This window comes from Euleptes europaea, chromosome 14, assembly GCF_029931775.1.
Source record: "Euleptes europaea isolate rEulEur1 chromosome 14, rEulEur1.hap1, whole genome shotgun sequence".
NCBI lineage: Eukaryota > Metazoa > Chordata > Lepidosauria > Squamata > Sphaerodactylidae > Euleptes > Euleptes europaea.
Genome location: NC_079325.1, coordinates 42,453,194 through 42,476,268, shown reverse-complemented (window position 1 = coordinate 42,476,268; position 23,075 = coordinate 42,453,194). Strand labels below are relative to the sequence as shown.

At 45.8% G+C, this 23,075-nt stretch overlaps 1 protein-coding gene across 1 annotated transcript; it reads right to left on the bottom strand.

Annotated features, from left to right (window-relative positions):
* Positions 1–2,817: 2,817 nt before the first annotated feature.
* On the bottom strand, positions 2,818–20,963 carry PSMD5 (proteasome 26S subunit, non-ATPase 5). The gene is made up of 10 exons (XM_056860657.1): positions 20,779–20,963; positions 14,623–14,767; positions 14,055–14,168; positions 11,875–12,003; positions 10,431–10,540; positions 9,790–9,932; positions 7,612–7,803; positions 5,761–5,870; positions 3,911–4,051; positions 2,818–3,101 (listed from the first exon to the last, which is right to left on the bottom strand). The coding sequence occupies exons 1-10, from the start codon at positions 20,961–20,963 to the stop codon at positions 2,844–2,846; spliced, it is 1,527 nt and encodes a 508-aa protein (XP_056716635.1). The 3' UTR covers positions 2,818–2,843.
* Between the last annotated feature and the right edge of the window lie 2,112 nt (positions 20,964–23,075).

Here is a 23,075-nt window from a genome sequence, read left to right as displayed (position 1 = left end):
ACCTGCAAGCATTCGCACTGGTACAGGCTGCAAGCAGGATGAAGGAGCGCTCATAATCTGCCTTAATAATAGGTTACCCAGCGCTGTGTCATGTTCTCACCTCCCTCCTTGTGTAGTAAGTACCCACTACAACATTGTCCCATTGTACATCCCACTACCCCAAGCAGCTGATGACCAAGGGGGGAGAGCCACAGACACGACAAAGTAACATCACAGTTTCCTGCAGCAACACGTGGCAGGGAAGGGGAGAAGAACAACATAGCAATTCAATTGAGAGTGGCAACGCAGCCTGGCTCTAGTTCTAAAAAAATACTCCGCTTGTGCCCACTAAATAAAGATTCTTGTTTTACGACTCTCCTCCTTCCCAGTCCTTTTCCCCTGTCCAATAAACACTCCTTTGACCCCACGGGATACTGACAGGGTGTTGTCAAATTCTCTGTAGCTTAACACCACTTGCTTGCAGGGGCAGTCAGAAAGGATTCATTGTGTCCTATTGGAAGGGCAGCTAATGCAGTCTGACCTCAAAGAGCCCCAAGTCACTTTATGGGTGAAAATGCATGGTCGCTTTAGCCTCCTTTATTCCCTGTTTCAGCCAGGATTCAGCCAGGATCGAACACATGCGTTTTTGCCGAACTGCGTTCAATCCTGGCTGAAACAGGGAATAAAGGAGGCTAAAGCGACCATGCGTTTTTGCCCTATGTCAGCCTAATTTTGGATACAAGTGCAGGGAACTGACCAATGGCTATAGGGTAAATAGGCCTCGTTTCCTAACTGAGCTCCACGCCAATAATCCATACCACTTGAAGAAAACTCTGAAAAAATGAAATCACATGCTCATCACTTATGGAAGAAGGCACTCCGCTAACTGAAACAATCAAAGGGACTCGTTGGAATAATTTTGCATTGGAAAACAGCTGCAAGACTCCCCAAACTTCATGCGCTGGCCACAATTCAGCAAGCTAGACTCTGAATAGATGCGCAGCTCTAACTAGCAATGCACTAGGCTGGGGACATTTCACGTGAAACAAGTTTCCATGCAATTTGCATCTGTAGAAGCTGCGCTTGGAATCCTGGTTAACAGTTGGAATGCAGATCTTGTAACTGAAATATATATATAACAGGGAACACATGTGTTTTGTTGTTCAAGTGTGGTTAAAAAAGGATAGGTTTTAGGGCTTTTCAAACAGACTGACACACAGACTCTGTTACAACCATTTTCATCCGCGGCTCCAGTACAGCTGTGGCACAGAACTCCCCTGATTCAGCATCACTTCTAACTAGTTTTAAGAATTAAGGACTCAAACCATCCAGAGCAAAGTGACTTCTGACCCCTGCCTAACACACACTCAGCAGAAGAGATTACAAGCTAGCTGAAGCACACAGCAGCGTTAGCTACTGCCGAATTGCACCATTTCAGACTGCGAGGAGGGAAAGAGTGGGGGGAGACCTTTTTACATGCACACCCATGAAGTCAAATCCCCTCTTCTGGAGGAGGAGGAGGAGATCAGTTTGCCATTCCTGGGATTCCCGGAAAGGAAATTACGTCCCTGGGCAAGCATTGATCAGCCCCTTCCACAGCCGGGGTGGAAACAGCCTCAATGTAATAAGGCCCTTCGTGCATATAACCCCGAAGCTTTAGAAAATGCTGGTTCCCAAAGATCTCCGCGCTCGTCTTGGAAATGGCGAGGGCCTTGACAAGTTCGTATTTGGCTTCCTTGGAAGGCTTATCAGGATCCACCGATCTGTCCGCGACCAGCCCTGGAAGGTCACCCAGCATGGGAGGTCATCCACAACAGAGAACACCCCTGATTCAAATTCTGGTTTCTCTGTAAAGCACCATAATCTTTACTTTAGTTAAACAGTGTCACTTCTACCTAGTTTTAAGAATGAAGGACTCAAGCCATCCAGCAATGTGACTTCTGACCCCTATCTAACATACACTCCGCAGAAGAAGAGCTTACAGGCTAGCTGAAGCGCACACAGCAGTGTTAGCTACTGCCGAATTGCACCATTTCAGACTGCAAGGAGGGAAAGGGACGGGGAAAGTCCTTTTTACATATACAGAATCAGACCATTAGGAAGAAGATTCTAGGACAGGCTTTTCCCCATATGCATGGATACTGTACACAACTTCAAGCAGGTGAGTAAACATGGAGGTGCCAACTGCAGCGTAAATCGATGCAGCCTAGTAACAGGTACCATCATGAACAGCTTCTGCAAATGCTTTCCCTCTTTGCTCCGTTACGATCAGTGGGACACGTTGCCGCACAAAAGCTAATTCCCACAAGACAGCACATAGGCAGGCCACTGCTGGCAATGGCAGGCCACGCTGTCCCCTCCATGTAGAGGACTCACCTGTCTCATGTACCTGAAGCAGCCTCACTGGACTGCAGCTGCATTTAGGGTCAAGGGTGCGTAAAAACCCCTTCCACACTGCACTCAATATTTAAATCTGGCCGCTCCATTGCATCGGGTTGGTTAAATGGATGAATTCCCCCCTCCCAAACACACACAAACATAATCCCCGGCACACTGAAAAGATCGTAAGAGCCTGCCGATACATGTCATCTGTTATCGAAGCATCCAACTCTAACGCTAATGAGCCAAATAAGTTTTGTTACATTACCCACACTGCATAACCTAATGTGGTCCTTAACATTTCTACCCAGTTATCTGTCATTTCAAATTTTAACACTCACACAATCACACGCCAATTGCTTCCTCGGGTGTTTTTTCCCCCTTCCTGCGCACCCATGAAGTCAAACCCCCTCTTCTGGAGGAGCCTGACATCAGTTTGCCATTCCTGGAATTCCTGGAAAGGAAATTACGTCCCTGGGCAAGCATTAATCAGCCCCTTCCACAGCCGGGGTGGAAAGAGCCTTGACGTAATAAGGCCCTTCATGCATATAACCCTGAAGCTTTAGAAAATGCTGGTTCCCAAAGATCTCCGCGCTTGTCTTGGAACTGGCGAGGGCCTTGACGAGTTCGTATTTGGCTTCCTTGGAAGGCTTATCAGGATCCACCGATCTGTCCACGACATATTCCAGAAAGCCTGGGCTAGCGATCATCAGCCTCTGGGCCCAGGGTTGGTTAGCGATGGCCTGTAGTATTGAAGGAACACATTAAAATTAGCGCTCGAGACCCTAACTGCGACAAGCATATTGAAGAAACCTGAAATTCTAGGGTTAGACAGAGTGGCAGGAAGCAGCAGGAACATTCATGGCATATACAAGGCTTTCTCCCATGACCTCTTGATTCCATTATGATCTTTTTATCTTTGCTTTCACTCTCCTTGTGCCACTGACTTCTACTGAATGCTGGTTTTCTCATCACATCCTTCAAACACACCCTTTCACATATGCTGAATAATGCACTTTCAATCCACTTTAGCGATAGTTTGCAAGTGGATTTTGTTGTTTCACACAGGCTATTTATGCAGGATCAATTTTGATGCTCGCACAAAGCTCTTTTTTTAAATGCGTCCTTTAAAATGCCTATTCACAGTCCCAAAGCAAAAGGAGAAATTCCACCCCCACTCGCCTGCTCCTTCGTTCTTTCCATTAGCAACTGCTGTTTGCATAGCTAACATGCGGCTGTGATTTTGCATGCTTCCTTGAGGGGACTCGAGGCAGGGGCGGAGAAACACAAAAGGTCGTGTTAAAGGGGCTCTTAAGAAATGCGAAGCAGGTATGAACCGGCTTTGCACTCGCTTCCTGAATGACAGTTCAGTGTGAACAACTCAAAAAAATATGCGGGGCACTTCAGCCTGGAACACGCTAATTACCAAGCATAAATGAACACAGTAAAATCCAGCTGCAAAGTGCATTGACAGTGGATTGAAAGTGCACTATTCGGCATGTGTGAAAGAACCCTTAGCCATACCGACCCATTGAAAAAGGGGGGCACTTACAGTGAAGACCCGTAAGGCACCACAGTGGAGGTCAGGGAACGGCTGGGTACTGATGCCCCTGAAGAGTTCCAGCGGCTGGCTAGACAGGCAGGAGAACCAGGACTCTACCATTCCCAGGAAGTCTTCTGTCTGCTGCTCTGGCTGTAGGTTAAAAAAAAAAAAATTGGTAGAAGATACAATTCCCGGTTAAGTTTCATCCAGAAACACCAAGTCTCGGAGACATCAGTTCACCCTGGGATATATAATGAGGATCTCACAAATCTGTTCTGCTGTAAAAGTTCTACAGGTAAAGCACCGAGTTACAACTTCCTTTTTCTTGTGCACATATGCTTGGAATGACGCCGTTTTGGGGTTCATTCCTTGGGTTGTGTGAAAAGCTTCCAGTAAGGATTGTTCCTTAGAATAATTAGAAATCCTCATTTTGACACAGGTGGGACTCCAGGAGGTACAAAGGCCACCAACTTTTCCACCACATTAGAGGCTACAGGGCTTCACTTGCCCACTGCTTGCTATTGGAAAACGAGTCCGCTCCTCCCATACACACATTGGCTAGGAGCCTTTGAAATTCCCTGAGTCTGTAATTTAACAGACTTAAGCCCAGGCATGATCAAAAGTTATCATCTTAAGTTTTTAATGCTCCAAGAAACCACTAACTAAAATACACCTCTCAAGTCTCAGGACCATCTGGGATGCTTTCTTTCTTTAGTTATGAATTAAGACTCTTCATAAGGTTTCTTTTGTTCAAGCTGTTCATTTCTGCTACAGGAGAATTACTCAACTTTAAGGCTGACAATGAGGATAAGTTTGTTCAAGACTTTCTATTCCTTGGCTCCATCATCAAACAAAAGGGAAACTGCAGCCAAGCAATCAGAAGGAGATTGAGACTGGGAAAGGCAGCCAGGAAAGAGCTAGAAAATATTCTTAAGTGTAGGGATGTGTCACTGGCAACCAAGATCACATTAATTCATGCCATCGTATTTCCTATTACTATGTATGGGTGTGAAAGCTGGACAATGAAGAAAGCTAACAGAAAGAAAGTAGATTCCTTTGAAATGTGGTGTTGGAGGAGAGTGTTACAGATACCGTGGACTGTAGAAAAAACCAAATCAGTGGGTTATAAATCAAATCAAACCTGAACTGACCCTAGAAGCTAAAATGACTAAACTGAGGCTATCATACTTTGGTCACATTATGAAAACACAAGAGTCACTGGAAAAGACCATCATGCTAGGAAAAGTTGAAGGCAGCAGGAAAAGAGGAAGACCCAACAAGGGATGGATTGACTCTATAAAGGAAGCCACAGCCCTCAATTTGGAAGACCTGAGCGAGGCTGTAAAAGATAGGACGTTTTGGAGGACATTGATTCATAGGGCCGCCATAAGTCGGAAGCAACTTGACGGCACTTAACACACACATTCATTTCAGCACCACTGAAATGTTGATATTCTGTACACACTTCATAAGTAAAAGCATCTTTGAAAGTAACTCCTGGTCTTGTTTATGCCTCACAAGTGATTCGTTTCGAAAGAGATGGTGGCAGGAAAATCATACTCAGATTAGGAGATACAGCCTGTACAGTGGTTCGAGTGTTGGACTAAGATCTGGATGGATCTGGGTGACCCAGGTTCAAATCCTCTGTCGTGGATGGCCTCCCATGCTGGGTGACCTCACAGGGCTGGTGTGCAGATAAAATAAAACAGAGGAGGGGAGAATGAAGTGGCTTGAGTGCCCATCGGGGAGACAGGGGGGAAACAAACAAAGCAAGTCAATTCAAAATTGATCAGCAGTTCTTTGACACACAGAGTTATTCATAAGAAACAGGAAGGAAGTTCTAATTTAATACAGCTTACAGGTAAGTAGAAAATAGATGCCAGGGCATCCAGACATCGGACCCGCACCTCTGTCGGGGCGCTCTTTGCCTGACATCCCATTCGATTTAGCATGTGATGAAATCGCCTCCCTGGAAAGATATAAGGAGTAGATTTTTTTTCCCTTCAAAATTCTTCCTTTGTGCCCACCTAGTTTGTACTGAAAAGTGATAACGAGAGCTTGACAACTGGAGTCTTTGGGAACTGCAAAGTATAAAGCTAACTTGAGTTCTCAAGGAATCATCTGGCCAGCTGCACATTCATCACCCCATGCGTAAAAAAAAAAAAAAATTCCTGGCCACATTGCATTGAGGCCCATCGTTGATCTCTATCCAAACTAAGCTAAGTAACAACAACCACTGAAGGGTCAAGCGTTCAGGTTTTTTTTTCCCCCAGTAGAATTAGAAACTTCTTGGATCTCAAATCTCCTGGGGTAACCTGCCCTTAGTTTGCTTTGCATTCCAGCCTACTTACACCATTTAAGGGCTGATCAGAGATCAAAGAAAGGAACCACAGAAAACATTTCCTGGGTAATTACGGGACTGTTTCCTTGCTCACATATTAGCAATCTTGTCCCACAGACAATACCAATCCCCCTCTTGATTCCTTGGAGTATGCCAAATCTCTTCATAAGAACATAACATAAGAAAGGCCGTGCTGGATCAGACCAAGGTCCATCAAGTCCAGCAGTCTATCCACACAGTGGCCAACCAGGTGCCTCTAGGACAACAAACAAGACAACTGCAGTAGCATTATCCTGCCTGCGTTCCAAAGGACCTCATATAATAGGCATGCTCCTCTGATCCTGGAGAGAATAGGTATACATCATGACTAGTAGCCATTTGGACTAACAGCCATGAATATGCCTCTCCTGCATGAACATGTCCATTCCCCTCTTAAAGTCTTCCAAGACAGCAGCCATCACATCCTGGGGCAGGGAGTTCCACAATTTAACTATGCGTTGTGTGAAGAAATACTTCCTTTTATCTGTTTTGAATCTCTTACCCTCCAGCTTCAGCAGATGGCCCTGTGCCTAATTTTATAGACCTCTAACATGTCTCCCCTTAACCGCCTTCTTTCCAAGCTGAACAGCCCTAAATGTTTTAACAGCTCCTCATAGGGCAGTTGCTCTAGTCCCCTGATCATTTTGGTTGCTCTTTTCTGCACCTTCTCAAGCTCTGAAATATTCCTTTTTAGGTGTGGTGACCAGAACTGTACACAGTATTTTAAGGGTTTCCTGACTCCGTCGGCTGGGAGCGGGGGTGGGGGGCAGGCACGATGAAGCAGGCACTGGCCTTGCTGCTGCTGCTGCCGGTGGGGCTGGACTGGGCCTTGGCCCAGCCGGGAGGGCTGCCGCTGGCCAAGAAGCTGCGCATGGCCTATGCCACGGGGCCGCTGCTCAAGTTCCAGATCTGGTGAGCAAGCAAGGCGGAGGTGGCGAGGCAGGGAGGAAGCTGCGGCCAAGGCCTGCTGCGCTGCCGGCCGCCCTCCGCCCAGCAAGGGGGAGACCGGCCTCACGTAGTAGCTCTCGGCGGCTAGGGCTTCCTCTTCCTGTCGCTGAGCCTTCCCGGCTGCCGAAGAGCGAGGAGGGGCTAAATAGCACAAGGCCCGTGGAGGCCTTTTAGTCTAAACTATATATTGTATTGGGTTTTAATTGTGTAATGTGTTGTAAGCTGTTCTGAGCCCGACTTGTTGGGATAGAGCAGCCTAAAAATTGAATATTATTTTTTTATTATTAATAAGTTTAAATTTGTGCAGAGCTTTTTTTTCACCCTTCACCCTCCTTTATTTCTGTAAAGGATCCTCTTCAGATGACCCATCAGCTATACTCACCCAGCTTCTGCAAGACCAGCTTCCCCTCCAAGGTCGAACCCAAGATCCCAAGCGTATCCACGGCCACACCATACGTGGTTGGGTCGTGGCCTTCCGCCATGCTGAAGACCTTCTTCATAAAGACGGGGTATTGCTCACAGACCTGTTCTGGGCTGTCGACTATGGCCAGGTTGCCAAAAAACTTCACAAAGCCTGCCAGACGCAGAGGAAGGACAGGAGTTCAGCACACCCTACAGGATAGCACCCCCAAATAGAAATGAGAACAGCTAAAGCTATTATGTTTAAGTCCCTAAGGCAAACGTCGAAGGGAACCCTATACCAAAGCATAAGAACATAAGAAAAGCCCCTGCTGGATCAGACCAAGGAACATCAAATCCAGCAGTCTGTTCACACAGTGGCCAACCAGGTGCCTCTAGGAAGCCGCCAAACAAGACGACTGCAGCAGCACCATCCTGCCTGTGTTCCACAGGCAGAATATATTCGGCATGCTCCTCTAATCCTGGAGAGAACAGGCATACTTCATGACTAGCATCATTTACATTTTTTAAATTATTTTTTTCATGACTCGTATCCATTTTAACTAGCAGCCATGAATACCCCTTTCCTCCATGAACATGTCCACCACCCCCCTCTTAAAGCCTTCCAAGTTGGCAGCCATTACCACATTTTGGGGCAGGGAGTTCCACAATTTAACTATGCGTTGTGTGAAGAAATACTTCCTTTTATCTGTTTTGAATCTCTCACCCTCCAGCTTCAGCGAATGACCCCACGTTCTAGTATTATGTCCACTCTCTCCAAACCATGAATAATATTATAGACCTCTATCATGCTCCCCTCAGCTGCCTTCTTTCCAAGCTAAACAGCCCTAAACAGGGGAAGCAAGTTGAATTAAAAGTAACAGGAATGCCTAAAGTTACAGGATGTGTGTCAAAGAATGTAACTAGCCAGAACTGATGGCCAGCTAGGGTATATTTTAATTATATTGTTTTATCATAATTTGTATGGCATTTTGTATTTTATCTTTATTGTATAATTTTCTTGTTTTATAATCTTCTTTACTTTGTAATGGCCTTTGGCTATCTACAAATAAAATATTTATTTACTTATAAGATATATGCAAATGGTATTATGGGAAGACGACAGAGGGAGAATTTTCTCAAAGTTAGGTCTTTTTGTTCATCCCGTACAAAAAACTGACATGAACAGGCTTCGACCTTTAGACTTAAAGCAGTATTGGTAATGCAGTAAAATTGTTATTTTATACTAGGAATATATAATTTGAATTTTAAAGTGTTTGATTCATATTGCAAGAACACGTCTTCTTTCACTATTACCCTGCCTAGTTAAGGCTAGGTGTGGCAACTTGTGGCCTGGAGCCTGTGCCCTTTTTAAGCGGGTGGACCCCTTGCCAGCATTCTGGGCTCTCCTCTTAGAAGACACCCCACTGCTCATACCTGCCGCAATATTGGTATGCGAGACAACACCTTTCCAAGGGCACTTTTGATTGAGGAAGTGTGGCATAGGTGTTAGGGCGCTGAATGAGGACTTGGGGAAGGTCCGTGGCTCAGCGGTAGAGCATCTGCTTGGCGTGCAGAAAGTCCCAGGTTCAATCTCCGGCATCTCCAGTTAAAGGGACTAGGCAAGTAGGTGATGCGAAAGACCTCAGCCTAAGACCATGGAGAGCCGCTGCCGGTCTGAGTGGACAATACTGACTTTGATGGACTGAGGGTCTGATTCAGTATAAGGCAGCTTCATATGTTCATGTGTTCAGGTTCAAATCCCCACTCACCACAAAGCTTACTCATGGTGGGGGGGGGACACCATTGGTTCACTCAATCTCTCTCTGCCTAGCCTACTTTGCAGGGTCCTTGTGAGAACAAAATGGGAGAGAACTCCAGGCAGCACAAAAGGAGGATGGGGTGAAAACAAATAAGATGTTGAACAGCTTGACTGGTCTAGACATACTCTGGGGGGGTGTATTGTCTGCAGTCAGAAAAGAAATATATGGGGGCATAATTTAAAAAAGGGGGATGAAGACAATGACCATAGGACTCCTCTGACAACCTGAACTTTCCTTGTGAGCCTCTGGCACGCTCCTGCATGCCCTTAAAAAGGATGGCAAACACCACATCGAAATTAAACTCAAAATAAACCATGTGAACAAGAACACTATGTCACCTGGCAAGTAGAGGCTGGAAAAAGGATCTGACTCTGCCCCAATGATAATGTTGGAAATCTTGTCGATGACTCCTTGCTGGGCAAGATACTGACGCCCATGCGGAGCGTGGGCGAGAGACGTCACCATCTCAATACAGGTAGCTCTGCAATATGGAAAATATTACAGTCATAGAAGCTGTTTCAAATTCCTTTGGCATTTGATCAGTGTCAGATTTCACTACGAACTCACGACAGCAGCAGCAACACCTCACCCCAAAGGCATCTGTGTGAAAATTACAACTCTGGAAGGCCTATACTTGATTGGCACTCTTAAGGCTCAAAGGTTAGCCTAAAGCAGCCAAAAGATTAAGGTTTTTTTGATGGGAGGAGGTGAATTCTTACGTTACTATGGCCAAACCCAAATCCTGGCTGAATCCTGGCTGCATGAGGGAATAAAGGAGGCTAAAGCGACCGTGCGTTTTTGCCCAAAGTTTCCTTCATCATATACTGATCTGACAAGGGAGAGATGACTCTCAATAGCTCATACCCCCCCTCACCCAAAATCCTGATGGTCTCTAAGGTGATACTGGAGTCGAGCCCACCTCTTCTACTGCAGATCAACACGGCTACCCTCCGATTGGCTTCTACATCTTGTCACACACCTGACAAGCATGTCGTTCCCGGTCAGCTCCTCAATCAGCTGCGAAAGCAAGCCACTGTTCACGCAGTAGTTCAGAGAATCCGGCGACGATGAGGCGATGTTGACAACGAGCTAAGACAAAGCACAGGAAAGGGAGACTTAGAAGGGGAAAGGGCTGAGGACGATTGTGCACGATCCATCGCAATTGCATGCTCATTCGTTTAGAAATCTACTCAGAGCCGCATGAAGCTGCCACAACCAGCACGTCAGCCTGTAGGCAGCTTGAAAGCCAGCGAGGTGTAGCAGTTAGGAGCGGTGGTTTAGAGTGGTGGACTCTAATCTGGAGAACCGGGTTTGATTCCCTGCTCCTTCACATGAGCGGTGGACGCTAATCTGGTGAACCGGCTTGGTTTTCCCGCTCCTACACATAAAGCCAGCTGGGTGACCTTGGGCTAGTCACAGCTCTCTTGGATCTCCCTCAGCCCCACCTACCTCACATGGAATCTGTTGTGGGGAGGGGAAGGTGATTGTAAGCCGGTTTGACTCTTCCTTAAGTGATAAAGTCGGAATATAAAAACCAACTCTTCTTCTTCTTCTTGATTTCTCACATGTTGTCCGTAAAGGAAGCTGCAGAAGTTGCCCTCCCCCAACTTGGTCAAGCCTCATCCTTCGGATGTGCCATGCCTCTCTAGGCAGCACCTGCCTTTGCCAGAAGCCATTATGATTTCCCTCACCAGACTTGGATCCTCCACATGCTTAATAGTCTCCTTAACAACGGGTTTCTACTAATTTACCCAGATTAGGTGTTAGGGTAACTAGCCTGTAGTGTCCTGGAGCCCCCCGGGAGCCCCTTCTTAAAAACTGGGCTGACACATTTTATTTTCCAGTCCTCTTACTCAGGGGCCCATTTCAGCAACAAAACACATGCTTGCTAGATCAATGATTTCACATCTGAGTTCTTTAAGATCCCTCCGGTGTACGCCTTCTGGATCTGCAGACTTAATTATCTTTCAGTTTGCTTGGAAGCCCTAACACGTCTTCTGTCAGCTTTCAGACTAAAAGCACACTATATAATGACTTTAAAAGCCTCAGTAAACAAAAAACATTTTGGCCTGCCATTCCCTCACTGTTATTAGCCCTCCTCCCTGTCGTGTGTTGATGTTTTACTTAACCATGGAAGAAGTCTGCAGCAGGAGGGAAGAATCAATGGAAACTTCCATTTTAGACTGGATCCAACCCATAACCTATCTTGCCATCAATGAAACCCTGCATTCCTCAAGTTTTAGAAGAGGAAGGTTATTCCTCTTGTTCTCCACAATGCCCTTCCAACAAGATATGCTCTGTCATCTTTCAGCTGCTTCCTTCCAGAAGGACAGAAACATTTCCTGTATACAACGCAACCCCTCAGCTGTTATCCACTGAGGCTTATTAAAAAGCCAGGCCACCAAGGAAGGAAAGGCTCTTGCCTCGTACACTCGGTAGCGTATGACATCGCTCTTGGCCATGACGTTTTTCAAGTCAACCAGGAAGTTGCCAGCAAGCAACACCTCCAGCCCTTCAGGGGATTCTGCTGTCCTTGACAGGGACTTGATGGCCTGGAAAATAAAGAATGGCTATGAAAGTAAGAACAGGAGCAGCAATGGACGACAGAATAAAAAATGAACACAGTCTTCATTAAGCATGCAATATATTCAAGTTGTCAACATCTGAGGAAGGATAAGCATCAGGTTCTACCCTACATTTGAAACTCAACATGTTGGATTACATTTGATGTGAATTATCTTTGTTCAAATGGTAACAACACTTTGTTTAGTTTCCAAACATATAAAGTGAACTAAACTAGATTTTTTTTTAAATGTACAGCGTTAGATTTCAGTATCCTGCTTGGATACTTCAACTACTGATGCGTTTGCCTCCTAAGGACCCTAAAACATTTTTCTAACACCCTGCTTGGATACTTCAATAACTATATCTGATGTGTTTCAGATGCTTTTGCTTGCTAAAGACCCAAAAACATTTTCGCAACTTCTAACCAATCGTACTTGTAGGTCACCAGCCCAACCACTCACAGGCAATCCAAGTAATTATTTTCTTGTACTACAAACCAATCATTCTTCCAGTTCGCCAATCCCTTTCAAGTTAACCTTCCTTAACCAATAGGAAAAGATATTTTCCAAGTCTTTTCTCCCCGGCTCAACTTCAGGTCCCCTCTTATCAGATCAAGTTTATTGTATAAGCCACAGGCCATTACAATCTAAAACAATATAACTCCCCTCCCTTATCTTTAGACAGGAGTTTGAAGCAAAAGCCCCTTTTTGCAACAATGCCCATTTATGGAACACTGCCTGGCGCCTTCTCTACCTGACACCAGGCGAAGTCTTGTCTCATTTGCCCAGACATTGGGGATGGACATTCCTTTCTGTGGCTGCCCAGACCATGACAAATAGGTGCCATTCAGAAGCTGGCCTGGTTGTTGTTTTTTAAACAGCTCTCTCGGCTTGCGCTTTATTTTTACGGGCTTCGCAACACTGTTTTATTGTCAGCAATCTTGGATCCAGCGTTGGGACATTTTTCGCAGCAAAAATAAAGCTTGCACGTCAGAGCCCTGCTGGATCTGTTGAAGGGCTCACCTAATCCCACATTCTGCTTTCAATAGCTGCCAGCCAGATGCCTCAGGGAAGGTGCCAAGCGGAGCATGAAGAGTACTGCCGTGCCTAGCTTCTGGCTCTGAGAGGCATGCGGTCTCACTTTCGCAATGGTAGCTCCATTTAGCTTTCGCGGATAATCGCCACTGATAACTAACTAGATAAATATCTGCCTTTAAGCCCTCTTTAGGACCGCCAAGGGAGCGCAACGATTTTGCTAATCCGAGCACTAGCTGTATCTTGCAGCAATAGATTCCGTAATTCCGAATACAAGAACATGAATCCTGTGCTTGGCACAGATTGAATGCCTCTTCTAGGTCACTTGTTTTGTGCAACCAGAGGGGAAAAACAGACAAGTCTTGCAAATAATCTCACAAAAAATAAAAGACTCCCCACTAAGGTTGCCAGCTCCGGGTGGGGGAAATACCTGGAGATTTGGGGGATGGGGCCTGAGGAGGGCAGGGTTAGGGGAGGGAAAGGACTTCAAAGGGGTATAATGCCAATGAGTCCACCCTCCGAAGAGGCTACTTTCTCCAGGAGAACTGACCTGTGCTGCCTGGAGATCAATTGTAATAGCAAGAGATCTCCAGCCACCATCTAGAGGATAGCAACTCTACTCACCACCTATATAGTGTTGATAGCCTGCCCAGGACACACATACCTATTTCCAAGATTGGTAGCACACCAAAGGTCTAAGAGAACCAGCTACCTACAAAGGACATTCATCGGGCATCCCATGTCATTTAGCAATTAGAGAGCTGGACTATGACTGGGGAGATCTGGGTTGAAATTCCTAACTCAGCAAGCTCACTGGGTGTCCTAGGGCAAGCCCCTCCCTCTTCTCGGCCTCACGTATCAACCTGGGTGGTGGCAAGGAGGAATTATGCACGCCGCCCTGAGCTTCACATCTGAAGGGTGGATTTTTTAAAAAGACAGAAGCATTAACAAATCTTTGTTACAGTCAAAAGCATTGCAACTCAGCATCAGCTTGAATCTCTTACCTCCCGGGCCACGGACATCTTCTCTGCAGCAATGCAGTAAATGATCTGCCTCAGCAATTCTGGAGTGCTGAGGATTTCTTTAACTGCAAGCTGGTCTTCGGCTATTCTTCCAACCTAAACATTCAACATTGCATAAGACACCAGAGCAGCTCCCGACAGCTGCATGTTTGCGTAGTTAAATAAAGCATCCCAACTTTTCCCTCCCATCAACAGGCATGATCCTTGACCTATGCAGATCTAGACACATGACTAATAAATCGAGATTTCTCCGAACAACTGGCAGTCTGAGTTTCAGCTAGTACATTCAAGGGCATTAAGACTGTGGTATGCCAACTGAGTGCTATACAGGTTAGAAAGATGAACTGGGAAAACCTGTGTCTAGATCCCGACTCAGCTGTGCCATTCTGAAAGAGCAAGCTGTAGCACCTGACCTGGGTAGCCCAGGCTAGCCTGAGCTTCCCCACAATGGCAAACCACCTCTTGCCTTGAAAACGCTATGGGGTCACCACAAGTCAGATGTGACTTAATGGCAAAAAAAGAAAAAAAAGAAAAAAGATGTAGCACCTACCTGAGATATAGTAAGAATTTTGACCAAATCATCATGATGGAAGAGGCCTTTCTGAAGTTGATCCCCGAAGTTTCGGATTACATATAAGGGATCCATGGCTTGGAGGAGCCGATCCAGGATGGCAATGCATGAGGAGATCTGCTCACTGTTTCGCAAGAGGGGTTAAAAGAAGAACAGTTAGTTTTCATATGCCTACTTTCTCTACCACTTAAGGCAGACTAAAACCAGCATACAATCACCTTCCCTTCCCCTCCCCCCATCAACAGACACCCAATGAGATAGGTGGGGCTGAGAGAGCTCTTAACAGAACTGTGAACAGTCCAAGGTCACCCAGCTGGCTTCATTTGTAGGAGTGGGGAAACCAACCGGCTTCACCAGATTAGCATCCGTTGCTCATGTGGAGGAGTGGGGAATCGAACCCAGTTCTCCAGATCAGAGTCCACTGCTCCAAACCACCGCTCTTAACCACTACACCATGCCGGTGTAGTGCCAATAAACAGTTAACTAGGGACTCCACTGTTAATAAAACTCAGTCCAGAAGCATAATCCAAATGGCTACATCCAATTTCAGCCATTTTAACATAATTAATTTTAAGGTCACAGTTTTGATATAACAAGCTTAATGCAGTCTGTCACCCACAACTCTAATCAATTATGCCACTAGACAGACCAACCAACACCAGTGACGACCCAGCTTCTCAAAGTAAGGTAGAAACCCGCAGAATAGTAGCCACACTTCCCATGCACAAGGTTTATTGCTGTTCTTAATACCTCTTACCCGCCTTTCTATTTTCTTAACCAGCTTCTTCAGCCAAAACATTGGCTCCCGAGCAATCAATTTAAAAACCAATAAAGATATGTAATGGGAAGGGGTTTTCAGCAAGGTCTGGGGTTCAGGCCTAATGAAAAGGGCCTGGCTGCTTTTCCCCTTTGGCTTCAACTATGGCAGCTGGGTGGAAGGGGTAACTCAGACCCAGATCCAACACATGTTATTCTGCCCTTCCCCCCACCCCCATGAGCCAAAGGCAGCATGTACCTAAGCAGGGTGTCCTTTCCACACATCCCATTTTTTTCTTACAAAAAATGCCCGGCCAAGACATAGCCCCTAGCCCAAGGTCACCCAGTGAGCTTCACAGCTTAGTGGGGGATTTGAGAATTGATCTTCCTACTCAGAGTCCGAAATAAAAGCCATGAGGCCATGCTGGGGGTAACAATTCAACCATGACAAACTCATCCCACCAGCTCCATGTTGTTGCCTGCCGGGTGCTCCAACACCTGTTTCTGCAGGCCTGAGCATTGGAATTGTTTTTTATCAAGCTTTTGGTGGGCTGCCACACGTGGCTGATATGATTCAACATCACGGTGGGTCACAGGTTTTTTCAGCTCCCACACCAAGCCAATGTGGCTTACACAAATCCCCCACACACAAAAAACCAGTAATGCACGTCAAAGTATTTGCGTTTTTGTTGTAACAGAGCTTTAACACTTCAGAACAAAAATCAACACTTGCAACTCAGCATTTAGAGGCTTCCATCTTAAGCCACCATCAATGTTTTGGATTAGTATGAGGTTTTATTAGAAGTTTCTAGGCACCAATCTTAAATTTTAGGTAAGCCATGAGATGGGAAGTCAGGGAACCACTCTGATATCTAAGTAAGTGCCTTGGAATACCTTATATACGAAAATATTGATTGTGGCGGGAGCGTCGGAGAGCTACACTCCACTTCCTCACATGCACTCAGTAGACAGAAATATACAGAGAGATAATAAGGGGGGAATAAGGGAAACACTATTACCCAATATGACAAGAAACAGGTGCTTTATGACATTCAGATGAAAATAATTTCACTCCAAAGAGTGAATGAACTGGGGTTGGTGTAGACCACTCCTAACTGTTCGTTCACAAGGACAGATGAACAGAACAACAGTTACTTTCTGTGGTGAACTAGAATCATAGAGTTGGAAGGGACCACCAGGGTGATCTAGTCCAACCCCCTGCACAATGCAGGAAATTCACAACTACCTCCCCGCCACACACCCCAGTGACCCCTACTCCATGCCCAGAAGATGGCCAAGATGCCCTCCCTCTCATCATCTGCTTATGGTCATAGAATCAGTATTGCTGACCGATGGCCACCCAACCTTAAAAACCTCCAGGAAAGGAGAGCTTACCACCTCCCGAGGAAGCCTGTTCCACTGAGGAACCGCTCTAACTAGTCACTTCCAGATCAGCAGTTTTCCTTTCAATTTTTGCTACTGAAGCACAGATATCTTTAAGATTTTTACTGAATGCCAGGAAGGCTTACAGCATGCCCCACTACTTTCTGAGTTTCCATTTGTTGGTTTCGAGATCCTGCACCTAACACTGGTATCAATTCAATCCCCGTATTTACTCAAGACACATGATCTCAATACCCAGTAACCACATACACTACCAAGGCCTCATCTACTTGCACATCTTCTAACATGACCGTGTGCCTGTAACGCTCTTCTGTCCTTTACACTGGTCAAACTGGACTGTTCCTACACAAGAAAACAAAAACAAATTAAAAACTGAATCGCGGAAACCTCCAGAAACCACTTCAACCTCATCAGACATTCAACAGCAAAGTTTGCCACATTGCTGGGGGGAAAAACACACACAAAAGCACAAAGGGATCTGTTTAGTTATATGATAACAGCAGCCAGAGTGGCCCTGGAATCAAAGTGGAAGCAAGAAGAAATACCAGAGATAGAAAGGTGGAGAGAGAAAATGGCCAAATATGCAGTGGTGGCAAAATTGCCGCATTTGCTGAATAGAAGACCTGAGGGGGAGTTTCAGAAGAAATTGAAACTTTACTACGAATATGTTCAACTTTAATTCTGATATTGTGCAGAAGATTAATTTGAATATGAACAATAGTTCATATGAACAATAGTTTTCAATAGGTAGGTAATAACAAAGGGTGGAATACATAGGTGGCTTCTTAGAAGCAGGAAGCAATGTGTAAGATGACTAATTTTATACGTATGGTAAATGGTTATGAAATTATAATCAAAGATTTACTAAGCTGTTACGTAAATATGTAGTGAAAAACTATAGCCTTTAATTTAAAACAAATGAATTTTTCATAACATAGTCTTTTAAGAATGACATGTGATTGCTCAGCTGTTATTAAGGTTGTTAATATACGGTTCCCTTTGGAAGGCTTGTTACACTGTATGTATGGGTGTGTAAGTATGGATTTTTTTCTTCTTTCAATAAAAACCTATGGGGGGGAAGTACAAAGGGAGTCTTGCAACAGGAAGCTGTTGCAAAGAGATCTATGTGCAGATTTAACAAGGAGATTAGCTCGCTCACTACTGTAAGCATTGGTGCCTTCTTACTGGATATGGACACCATTCACACGTAGTTTGCCAATTCATTAACAGCTGGGAGTGGCTCACATCCACTCTGACTGGACTGCCGACTGTTTAGATTGGATCTTTTTCCGCTATATTCTGCATGTCATGCCACACACCAACTTCGAAAGATGGGCCTTCTGGTCTCCAGTTGAGGTCACCCCTGTACTGTTCTGTACTGTATCCTTGTGTGAAGCATTGGCACATCTGTTGGCACATCTGACAAAGCTCACGGAAGTTCCTGCCAATCATTTCCTTTGTCTTAATATATCCCAGGACATACTGTTTTCATGAGATTCTCCCTTTAACTCTGACACAACTAAAGCCTGGTCTGAGCTTCTACAAAAGGAGGTGAACACCGGGAGTCACATGCACAAAGTATTATCTTCAGTTGGTATGCAAGGACACAGAGGGAGAAAAATGCAGCGGGGGGGGGGCAAAAAATCTTGAAATGCAAGACAACTACTACATAGAGCCCAAATTAATAATAGAACTAACATTTCATGCCTCTGACAAATTGGGCTCCGGTCAAGAAAGCTGACAGAAAAGTAAATCCATAGCTCTTTAAAATGCCACAACACTGCTGACTATAGGAGACTGGTGCAGCTACCCTGCAAGGGGGAAAATATGTAAGCTATTTCTCAGCCACTTCTCCCTAAAATATAGACAAAGCTGTTTACAAGATAAAAATATTGATACAAATACACACTCAGACAAGCAAGTGAATAGTCAAACCCACTTTAAACAAAACAAGCAACATCTTCACGTCTTTTAATAAAGATAACCAGCACAGTGCAGTGGTTGGAGTATCAGATTAGGATCCAAGAGACCCAGGTTCGAATCCCCACTCTGCTATAGAAACTTGCTGAGCGATCTTGGACTAGTCACACCCCGCCTAGCCTATCTCAATGGCTTGCTGCTGCGAGGATAAAAGAAGGGGCGGACGATGTTGTGAGCCTCTTGACTTCCCCACTGGGGAGGAAACCAAAGCATAATCATATAGGTAAAGGCTACTCCGCTTTCATGCTGTTATTAATCCCACTGAGTTTTTTGGACATGGTATTCGAATGCTTTAAACAAAAATAAAGCAAGCAAATAAATTACACCAGCAACACAACAAGTTTAAGGGCGCTTTCACACATGCCGAAGAATACACTTTCAATCCACTTTTAATGCCCTTTGCAGCTCGATTTTACTGTGGGCGAAAACGCATGGGAGGTTTTGCCTTGGATTTGCCACTCTCTAAATGCACATTTTCCCCAGCCAACTTCTCAAAACTCAAAAATAAGCCCCCAGGCAGAGTTTTGAGAATTCAGATAGGGGAAATGTGCAGAGAGAACAAATCCAAGGCAAAACCTCCCAGTGCGTTTTCACCCTGAGTGAAATGGCAAAACCCAGGGGGTTACCGCACTTTGTATTCCCAGCGATGTATTAAGAGTTTGAAAATTTATAAAAAACATCGCTTTAAAAGGGTTTTTGGATACCACGGCTAAAAAATGGTTGGAAGATGTCTTCACAGCTAAAGGGGCCAAACAAAGTGCGAACAGTATTTTTTTATAACGTTTTCAAACTCTTAATACATTGCTGGGAATACATAGAAAGTGCGAACAGTATTTTTTATAACGTTTTCAAACTCTTAATACATCGCTGGGAATACAAGTGCGGTACCCCCCCCCCCACTTGCAGACGATCCTTAAAGCGCACTGAAAGCGAATCAAAAGGTGCATTATTCAGCACCTGTGAAAGCACCCCAAAACACTTTTCAAAGAGGCGGCAGCCACGTTATTTCAAACAGCTGTCCCTTTTATAGTATTTGCACGCCCCCTTTTCCAAACCCCAAGGCAGCTTTCGACGATTCCGCATGGAAGCCAACCCTAGCTCAAACTTGAAGCAAGGAAAAGAGCAAGAGTCCAGTAGCATCTTAAAGACTAACAAAAATATTTTCTGGCAGGGTATTTTTTATAACGTTTTCAAACTCTTAATACATCGATGGGAATACATAGAAAGTGCGAACAGTATTTTTTATAACGTTTTCAAACTCTTAATGCATCGCTGGGAATACAAGTGCGGTAACCCCCCCCCCCCACTTGCAGACGATCCTTAAAGCGCACTGAAAGCGAATCGAAAAGTGCATTATTCAGCACCTGTGAAAGCACCCCAAAACTGGGAGGTTTTGCCTTGGATTTGCTCTCTCTGCACATTTCCCCCATCTGAATTCTCAAAACTCTGCCTGGGGGTTTATTTTTGAGTTTCGAGAAGTTGGCTGGGGAAAAAGTGCATTTAGAGCACTGGTTCCTAACCGGGGGTCCATGGACCCCCAGGGGTCTGCGAGAACTAAATTAAGGTCCGCGAAACAAAGTTATAAACCCATAATAAATTAATATTTTCAATTAAAAGTTTTCTATTATAAAATATATATATTAAAATATAATTCTAAGTTTAATGTTTAACTAACAGCTATGATTAAAGTTTATTTTCAAATTCCCGGAATTTTTATTTTGAACCTTGGGGTCCCTGCACCGAACAAAAAAGTCCTAGTGGTCCCTGGTCAAAAAAAGGTTGGGAACCACTGGTTTAGAGAGGGGCAAATCCAAGGCAAAACCTCCCATTCGTTTTCGCCCACAGTAAAATCGAGCCGCAAAGGGCATTAAAAGCGGATTGGAAGTGTATTCTTCGGCATGTGCGTTTGAAGCGAAGAACTGGGAGATGAGAAGCCAAGCCAACGGCCGCCTCCTGCAGGCCCTCGCAGCCAAGGCTCCCCGCTCCCGCCCGCACCTGTCACCCTGCGCCATGAGCACGAAGAGCCCGTCCAGGTGGAATTCCGGCCCCCGCTCCAGGAGAGCGCCGGGGGGCAGCGACTGCACGGCCACGCGCAGCTCCCGCAGCTCCTCCACGGGATCCCGCAGCCCCGAGAGGCGCCGGAGCAGCTCCAGCGCGGCGTCCACTCCGGGCGTCGCCATCTTGGATGTGGCCGGGGAGGGAGGAGGAGGAGGAAGGAGGGCGGGAAGGGAAAGGGGCGGAGCCTCGCGAGGCCTCTGCCCTTCGCGACCCGGGCGGCCGCGTAACTAAGGCGCCCCGGCTCGCGGCCGTCCCTCTAGTCAGGCGGACCCGCCCCCTTTGTCACCTGGGCGCTCGAGGTCCTGATTGGCCGACAGGGAAAAGGCGGGGCGGAGGAGGCGGGGCTCGCTTGGCTGTCCGCCAACCCGCCAGCTCCCTTAGGGAGGAGGGACCCGCCCCCTTTGTCACCTGGGCGCTCGAGGTCCTGATTGGCCGACAGGGAAAAGGCGGGGCGGAGGAGGCGGGGCTCGCCTGGCTGTCCGCCAACCCGCCAGCTCCTTAGAGAGGAGGGACCCGCCCCCTTTGTCACCTGGGCGCTCGAGTTCCTGATTGGCCGACAGGAAAAAGGCGGGGGGGCAGGGGGGACGGGGCGGGGCTCGCTTGGCTGTCCGTCAACCCGCCAGCTCCCTTAGAGAGGAGGGACCCGCCCCCTTTGTCACCTGGGCGCTCGAGTTCCTGATTGGCCGACAGGAAAAAGGCGGGGGGGCAGGGGGGACGGGGCGGGGCTCGCTTGGCTGTCCGTCAACCCGCCAGCTCCCTTAGGGAGGAGGGACCCGCCCCCTTTGTCACCTGGGCGCTCGAGGTCCTGATTGGCCGACAGGGAAAAGGCGGGGGGGGAGGAGGCGGGGGTCCCTTGCCTGTCCGTCAACCCGCCAGCTCCTTAGGGAGGAGGGTTGATCTTGTTTTTCCACATAACTTCCGTGTTACAGAATGTGTATCTTTTTAAAAACAATGACATTCATATCTTAACAGCTCGAACCTGAGACAGAGATTTAGGAGTCAGTAGAATTTTCCATGCATTTCTTTCAGGCAGCCATGAAACAGAAATTGCTTAATCATTACAAAGAATCTAATTTCCTTCAGCCAACCCTAGTTGAACGAGCAGTAATTGTTTCCCCAGCGCCTGCAACAATTCCCTTTCAGTCTGAGATCTATTTAAAATCTGAGAGTGCTAACCTTCCCCCCAAGTCTAATTTTATTTTATTTCCTAACTTCCTTTATCTCATAGAACTCTAAACCTACTGGTTCATGAGTAATGAATGCATTATGATAATATTTCCTTCATATTCCCCATCCCCTCCATAAATATGAAGTCCAATGACATCATACAGAGGATGAGTACACTGTGAGCCTGAGGTTAGTAGTAGCTATTGTCCTCATGAGAGGTCATCAGTAATAATATTTTTCCTGACCCTTCACAAAAGAACCAGATTGGCTTTATTTGAAATCCACAGCCAATGACCCATTACCCTTTCCCTGCTGAAAACATAACCAATGGAGGTTCATTAGTGAAACTGGACAAAATCTGGTGGGTCGGGGCACAGTCATTCTGCAAAGCATGGTTATCCCGGAGAGATTACAGTTTTTCAGCCAAGATGGCTGGGGTTGAAGCATAGAGCCAAAATTTTGCATAAAGTTCAGGCCGCCCCTGACATCTGCAGTTACAGTCTTACTGAGAAGCTGCTTACAGAAAACAACCGTAAACTAGATCAAGAAATGTCAGGTTTTGTATAAGGCAGATTAGTATATTTTAGTTGAACTTTTAATTGAAGAATTCTTCTGTGACCTAGGTTCAAATGCCTACTCTGCAATGGAAGCTTGCTTGGTGAACTTGGGCCAGTCATACACTCTCAGCCTAGCCTGCCTCACAGGTTGTTGTGAGGATACAATGAAGGCGAGGAGAACAATGTGTGCAGTTTTGAGTCCCCACTGGGGAGAAAGAGAGGTTATAAAAGTAAAAGCAAAATAATATATAGTTGAAAAATAAAAGCTTTTAGAAGAAAGTTTTACATGCAATTAACTTGGTAATAAATTATACTTTGGGTTCCAATCCACCATCCATCTTAGACAGATATGAGTACCAGGAAGTAAATGGTCTGGAATCTACTAACTGCACGCTCAAATACTACTTGCAAGCATTTACAAACATGCACACAGTGGAAGACATAATGAAAAGCCAAAGTAGTACAAACTAGCTGTGTGTGATCCTAAGAACACTTGCCTAGAAGGAAGCT

Bases quoted from the DNA above. Each gene is read 5' to 3' on its own strand.
- PSMD5 (XM_056860657.1), bottom strand. From the start codon at position 20,963: ATGGCGACGCCCGGAGTGGACGCCGCGCTGGAGCTGCTCCGGCGCCTC. The intron at 10,541-11,874 runs GCAAGAGCCTTT...GCTTTGTCTTAG, and splicing joins TACGCTACCGAGTGTACGAG to CTCGTTGTCAACATCGCCTC. The intron at 4,052-5,760 runs GTAAGCTGTATT...TTTAACCTACAG, and splicing joins CATCTATTTTCTACTTACCT to CCAGAGCAGCAGACAGAAGA.